Genomic DNA, 8040 nt, shown 5'->3' on the forward strand with positions numbered 1-8040 from the left:
CTTCTCAGATGATTTGCTCAGCATAAAAGTTGAATTAGTATGGTGAAAGGATACAACCCTGATGCACTCCCTTCTTGATTTTAAACCATGCAGTGTCCCCTTGTTCTGTTTGAGCAACATACTCTTGGTCTATGTACAAGTTCCTCATGAGCACAATTAATTGATCTGTGATGCCCATTCTTCTCAATGTTATTCATAATTTGTTGTGATCCACAGGATAAAATGCTTTTGCATAATCAATAAAACATTAGTAAACAACTTTCTGGTAGTTTTTGCTTTCAGCCATGATCCATCTGATGTGAGCAATGATATCCCTCATTCCACATTCTCTTCTGAATCCAGTTTGCGGTTCTGGATGTTCTCTGTCAGTATACTGCTGCAATCATTTTTGAATTATCTTCAGTAAGATTTGATTTGTGTGTGATGTTAATGATATTGTTCAATAATTTCCACATTTTGTGGAATCACCTTTCTTTGGAATGGGTACCAATATGGATCTCTTCTAGTCAGTTGGCCAGGTAGCTGTATTCCAAATCTCTTTGCATAGGCAAGTGTCTCCAGTATGGCATCCATTTGTTGAAACATCTCAGGGTGTATTCTGTCAGTTCCTGAAGCTGTGCTTTTTGCCAATTCTTTCAGTGCAGCTACAACTTCTTTCTTCAATACCATCAGTTCTTGATCATATGACATTCTCCTGAAATTGATGAACATGGAACAATTCTTTTTGGTACAGTGACTCTGTGTATTCCTTCAGCTTCCCACATCATTCACTATTTTGCCCATAGAATCTTTCAATATTGCAAGCAAGGGTTAAGTTTTTTTTCCTCAGTTCTTTCAGCTTGAGAAATGCTGACTGTGTTTTTCCCTTTTGTTTTTCTAACTCCAGGTCTTTGCATATTTCAATATAATAATTGACGTTATCTTCTCGAGGTATGGTATGAAATCTGTTCAGCTCTTTTAGCTTGTCATTTCTTCCATTTGCTTCTGACATCCATTTTGGTCTTCCATTCCTGTCTTTTTAATGAACTTGTTCTTTCTTCATGGATGATGTTTTTGATGTAATCCCATAATTCCTCTGGTTTTTGGTCATTGGTGTTCAAAACATCAAATCTATTCTTTAGATGGTCTCTAAATTCAAGAGGGAGCAGCCTAATGTTTCATATATCATTTATCTTTTATTTTCAAATGGGTAATTACAAATGCAATTGATACATTTTAAATTTTATGACACTGTATTTTCGTATATTTCCTTAATATGTTGTTCATATGGGTCATAGTCAATTTGTTTGAACATTTAGAATCTATTTTCTAAAATAGAGTATATAGAAATGTGATGCCTCCTTTGCTTCTTCCTTGCTATAGCTGTCAGCTCTCAATTTAGTATTAACTTCTAATCTTATCTAATAGGCAGGCTACAGTGGACAATCCAGGCAAATGCATTTAATTTGTCCTATATCCAGTTCTGAAATCTTGATGATGTGAACTGGACCACATAGAAACTGGAAGAAAATTGTTTACCATTATCCACTAAATCTTTGACCAGAGCCAGTCCTGCATTGAATACTTCTTAGTTTCCGTTCTTTTATCCTTTATCTTATCTTATAACTCTCCATAGAAAACCTAAAATTTCAACAACACACATTGATCATTGTTGTCTTTCTCTTCAGGAAACCTCGTGATCTACTATTAATATTATATCATATTAAATATGTTTCTTTTATTCCTTAAGGCCTCTTAGGATTTCTCCAACCTAGTGCTATTCGTATGTCAAGATAAGCATAAAGTGAGGGGTCATGTATTAGTAAATAATTAAATCTTCTAGCTAATTAAGCATACTTCCCCAGTAATTTTTCTGAGAAATTTCTCCAATATTTGTTCTCCTAAATATCTCATCTATTACAATAATATGAGCCCTGTTTCATGAATATGTTATTTATTATTACCATCCCAAATCATGAACCAGTTATATTATTATTTAATGTCCTAAAAATTGCCATGCTAAATAACATGATCTGTGTATACTTGAAGCATTTTTCTGGATTTCTGTTTAACTATATACTTGCATAAGGAGCTCTGATAGTGCAGTGGTTTAAGCAAAATTCAGCTGTTCAAATCCCAGTTTGCTGGAGAAAAATAAAGTAGTTTATTTCTATAAAGATTTGTAGCCTTGGAAACTTCACTGGGCAGTTCTACTCTACCCTATAGGGTTCTGTGAGTTGGAATCAGCTCAATGGCAAAAGGTTTTATATATTTGCATAGACAGAAAAAAGAAGTACATAACACAATAAGTAAAATATCAACCATCATTTATTTATTGCTATTTTTTTTTTTTTTTACATTGCTAAATTTGGACCTCTGGAAGCACAAAAGTGGTACATTTATTATTTTATTTTATTTTCTTTTTCTGTAGCCCAATATCCTATGGGAGAAATACTGATCATAAGCAAAATGATGACTATTAACACAGCCTTAGGTTAAAACAAAGTAGGGGGAGGGACGTGACATATGTACTTTATAAATCATAATATATTCTAGATTATTTATTCCCAATACAATTCATAATGCACTACTTCTTCCATAATCATGGGCAATTTAAATGCATAATTTTAATAGTAAAAACAACCAAATATTTAAAATTGTTTTTCCTCTCAGCATTTAATTTAATAAAGAATAGCAGTTTTATGTAAAATCTCCTTAATAAATATTAAAAAAAAAATAAAATTCTTCACTGCTGTCCAGTTGATCCTGACTCATAGAGACCCCTTCTTGGGTTTCCAAGGTGGTATCTCTATAGAAATAGATTGTCCAATCTTCCTTCCAAGGAGTGGATAGTGATTTTGAACCACAAGTCTTCTAGTTAGCAGTCAAATCCCTTAGGCACTATCACTATGCCAGCAGAGCTCCTGCACTATGCCACCACAAATGTAAATTATATATATATATATATACATACATACATATATTTGGAAATATATTTGGAAATTTGTTTCAAATATGTTACTTTGGCTGAGAATTCAAAATAAAACAAAACAAAAAAAAACACCTCACTCCTCTTGAGTTGGATCGAATTCATAGCGACTCCCAAGTAGTATCACTACTGAATTAGATCACCCAATCTTCTTTCCAAGGAGTGGCTGGTGGATTTGAACTTCCAGCCTTCTGGCTAGCAGTAAAATACCTTAGGTACCATGCCACTAGAGCTCTCATGGCTGAGAATTAGAAATAAATATTAATCTTAAAAAGGTAAGTAAGTAAATAAATAAAGTAGAAACAGATTTATGGAATTTAAACTATTGAAAAAAATCTTCAAGAAACAATATTTATCCTATCTGTAAGTCACTGTGATATATTATATCTAAAACCCTGGCATTCATTTCATTCTATTCTATCCATCTTTACCATTCCATCCTATCTAATCCAATTACATTCCTACTGTTTCATCCCATTCCATTGTATTTATTTATTTATTAAAGATATGAATGTCATAGTATATCCACTGAAACTTACTAATAGGTCACAAACATCAATTTTGAAAATCACAATTGTCTGTTGAAATGTTTTAATTACAGAAAGGCATTACTCCTCTGGATTGTTATTACAAAATAATATGAACATTTGCAAATATCAAGGAAAAGACTTTAAGGCATGTATAGAATATGGAAGGAATTACACAAATAAAGTTCAACTAATTATATATTGGCAGATTCAATGGAAACTGCCACATGATCATACTTTACCCAACTTCAATGCACTCAGAATTATAAATTAGTTTACAAACAGCTTATATATGCTAAGTATCCCTTTAGGACACTCGATGATTTAATAACTATCTTTTTTTGTGCCCTTCTCCCAGGCTAACATGCCTCACCCCAATAAGCACATAGCATTTGAGCAAATGCATATTTTACCATTTTGAAAAGATGACTGAAACTAATGTAAAGGCTTATATATGCAATTGATAACTCTTTTTTCAATGGGACACATTGCTAAAAACCTATATATGCTAAATTTATTTTGCAAGTAAATAAAGTTTATCCTTGTTGAAAGAATTGAAAGGACATGGATTTTTCTTGTAGTTTCCATAGAAACATCAAAATCTTCACATGAGATTTATTTTAAGAGAATTAAAATAATATTTGGTTATTATGAATTGACTTTTCATTGTGGTGTTATAGTAAAAATATTTTTTGTTTTATCTATATAGATTGTAACTTCCAACTTCAAATATAGAATAAAAAAATATTATTGTATATATTCCTAAAGGCAGTATAACGAGAATATTCTGAAGTCAGTATTTCTGTTATCATCAATATATTTCTGAAATATTAGAAGTCAATATTGCATATTACCATGGAAGTGTTATTTAAGATAGAGAAAAGAACACACTTTTGGGTACCAATATGAAATAAATGTTAAAAGGCAGAATGATCTTGGTTTTAGAAGTATATCTATGAGCTTTTTATTAAAGAATAAATTATGTAGAATAAGGTACACAATTCCTAAGTTCCACAGCTTAGTACATGACCACACATTGAACTCACTCACTCCTGTCAAGTTGGATCAGACTCATAGTGAGCCCTACTTAGGTTTCTGAGGTGGTATCACTATGGAAGTTGATTGCCCAACCTTCCTTCTTAGGAGTGGCTGGTGGATTTGAACCACCAGCCTCTGGTTGGTAGTCAAATGCTTTAAGCACTACCCTACCAGAGCTTCCATACATTGAACACACCTATGTAATTATTACATAGATCAAGAAGCAGGAAATTATCAGCATTCTTTTACCTCCACTCTTGTCCTTATCTAGCCAATATCCACCACTCCTCAAGAACCTCCTGCCAAAAGTAGTCATTACATACACTTTTAAATTGGGTGGTTATTTTATTCACTTAGTAAGATTTAATTTATCTTTCAATGGAAATTACTAGATTTATAAAATATGTCATTAATTTTCCTGAAAGTTAAATGCAATTATTTTTCTTGAACAGGTCCAAAATGGTGTCCTTCCCGGGTTGGCCTCCAACTAGAATGTGGTAAGGAACAACTTGCAATGATTTATTTGTTAAATTTTGATTTCATTTCCTAACATTAATACCTAACATTTATTTAACACTTATTAAATGTTAGGTATGAGACTTAGTGGCACAGTGGGCAAGTCCTAGGCTGTGGTTTGAACCCACCAGCCACTGTACAGGAGAAAGGTATGGCAGTCTGTTTCTGTAAAGATTACCAAAACAAAATTCATTGTCACTGAGTAAGTTCTGAGTCAGAGTGACCTCTCCTTGTGTTTCTAAGGGAATATCTCTACAGAAGTAGATTGCCTAGTCATCTGAGGAGTGGTTGATGGGTTTGAACTGCCAGTGTTTCTGTAAAGATTACAGCCTTGGAAATTCTATAAGGCAGTTCTTCTCTTGCTTGTAAGGTAGATATAAGTCAGAATTGGCTCAATGTGAACAGACTAAATAGTGGGTAATGTGATAATTGCTTTCCATATATTATCATGTTTCATGCTAAAAGGAAAAAAAAAAAAAATAGAAGATGAACCTAGTGCTCCAACATTGTAGATGAAGAATTTTAGTCTCAAAGAGATAATTTTCTCATAGTAAGAGTAATGATCAGTGAAGCAGTTCTGGTGGCATAATGACTAATGCATTTGACCACTAATCAGAAGTTTGATGGTTCAAACCCACCAGCCACTTTGCAAAAGGAAGACTGGGCAATCTACTTCTGTAAAGATTTACTGCCTCAGAAACCAAAGGAGGTCTCTATGAGTCAGAATCCATTTAATGGCAATGAGTTGGATTTTTTTTTTTTAATGGTCAGTGAGTGTTGGAGGCAGGATCTAAACTAATATCTTTCTGTCTCCAAAGCTTTACCTGCTATATGCCCATATTTGGCTGCCACTTAGTACATTCTTGGGTTTACGGCTTAGTTCTTTGGAAAAAAAAAAAAAAAAAAAATTCCGCTGCTCAAAACAGAATAAGTAAGCCAAAAATAAGTGAAATCTAATTTGGAGAAAAGTACTGTGGCTACTATTAAATTCACTTTCTCAGCAAAACATATTGTCCATTTGGAACATGTGTCAGTGGATAAAAGAGGTTGTACTAATAATAGTTGTGATTGCTTCTGTATCAACTTGACCTTAAATTCAGGCTCATTAATTTTAGTAAAATTGTAGGTAGAACATAAATTTTAGAGGGCTATTTAATCAAAGTCTTTAATACTAAAATCATAAAAAAAAACCCAAAACACTGCAATCAAGTCAATTTTGACTCATAGCAACCACATTGGGTTTCCAAGGTAGTAAATCCTTAGGGAAGTAGATTGCCCCATCTTCCTTAAGTGGAGGGACCTGTGAGTTTGAACTGCCAACCTTCTGGTCAGCAGTCAGATGTCTTAGTCATTGTGCCACCAGAACTTCAAACTCATAAGATGCATGCCAACTAAGAAATTTCTTGGGAACACAAGGAGGGGTCGCTGTGAGTTGCGTCCAACTCAATAGCACATAACAACAGTAACAACAAGCTTTTCTATACACTGTGGAACTAAAAAACAAACAAACTCACTGCCATCAAGTTTAGTGAGAGCAGCAAGGTATGATGCAAACTAAAGCTTATTTGCAATGATTCACATCAGAAATTTAAGCACACCTCTTCTATTCACATATCTATAGGGCCTCCTTTTATAAAGTGAATGAGATGCCTAAAAATCATTTATTTATTTTTGTTTTGGTGAGTTTTAATTCACATTATGTTTCTAAAACAGCATAATGATTGGTATGTGACAGATATTCTACATAGCTTTAACTATTATTGTAATAAAATAAAGCAAAATCTACATATTTGTATATATTTGCTACCAGAATATATTTCTAAAATGAATGTAGTGCAGACAATGCATTCATGTATATTGTATATATATATATATATATATATATATATATATATACACACATATATATATATATATATTTGTTGTTGTTGTTGTTATGTGCTGTCGAGTAAGACCCGACTCATAGCAACCCCTCCTTGGGTTTCCGAGGCAGTATCACTATGGACGTAGATTGTCCCATCTTCCTTCCAAGGAGTGGCTGGTGGTTTTGAACCACCAGCCTTCTGGTTAGCAGCCAAGTGCTTTAGGCAGTATTTATATAAGTTTCCTCACTCAAAATAAGTCACTAATACCTAAATGATATAGCAAGCATTCATTTATTTGACTTAAAATGATAAAAATGTGTTTAGCTCCTAAGTTTATACTCAGTGGTTCAGTAGAGCTGAACTTGGTTGAACTAGATAAGATCACTCAAGTAGAAGTCTGTTATAGAGTTTTTGGAGACTATTACATCTATTAAACCACTTGTCTTTTACTTTGTTGTAGTTTGATGGCTTGTGCATTTCTGTGATACTGGCAGCTAAGCCCCTATATTTTAAACACAGCATAGCTCCAGACTAAGACTAGGAAGAAGAGGATAGTGATCTACTTCTAAAAAAAATTGTCCAGCTGAAGACATATGAACAGCAACTTTGGTACAGTGCTGGAAGATAAGCCCTTTAGGTTGGAAGGCATTCAAAATATGACTTGGAAAGAACTGTGTCCTCAAAGTTGAGTTGAAGTTAATGACATGGGTAAAGTTTTCAGTGTGTCAATGTATGACTCAAAATTAAAAGAACAGTTGAAATATTCATTAACAGTAGGAATGTAGAATGTATAGAGTATGAATCTAGGTAACTGGAATTTGTCAAAACTAAAAATGAAACTTGAAAATCCATATTCTAGACATCAGTGAGCTGAAATGAATTGTTATTGGACATTTTGAATAGGATAAACCTGTGGTCTACTAAGCTGGGAATGACAAATTAAAGAGGAATAGTGAGTGTCACATTCTGTGTCAAATTGAACATTTCAAGATCTATCCTGAAGTAGAATGCTGTCAATGATAGGATAATATCGATAATAATATAATACAAGGAAGAATGTCCATATGATTATTATTAAATTTATTCAACAGAAACTGATGTCAGAGTTGAAAAAATGTAAGATTTT

General features: G+C 33.2%; 1 protein-coding gene across 1 annotated transcript in view; it reads left to right on the forward strand.

The window, feature by feature from the left end:
- Nucleotides 1-8040, forward strand: part of TECRL (trans-2,3-enoyl-CoA reductase like) — a 229588-nt gene that overhangs the window by 101945 nt on the left and 119603 nt on the right. Inside the window, 1 exon segment of the mRNA XM_007958341.2 lies at nt 4986-5030. Within this exon segment, the coding sequence (XP_007956532.2) occupies nt 4986-5030 (45 nt within the window).

This window comes from Orycteropus afer, unplaced genomic scaffold, assembly GCF_000298275.1.
Source record: "Orycteropus afer afer isolate SDZICR_OR568_19922 unplaced genomic scaffold, OryAfe1.0 scaffold00938, whole genome shotgun sequence".
Taxonomy (NCBI): domain Eukaryota; kingdom Metazoa; phylum Chordata; class Mammalia; order Tubulidentata; family Orycteropodidae; genus Orycteropus; species Orycteropus afer.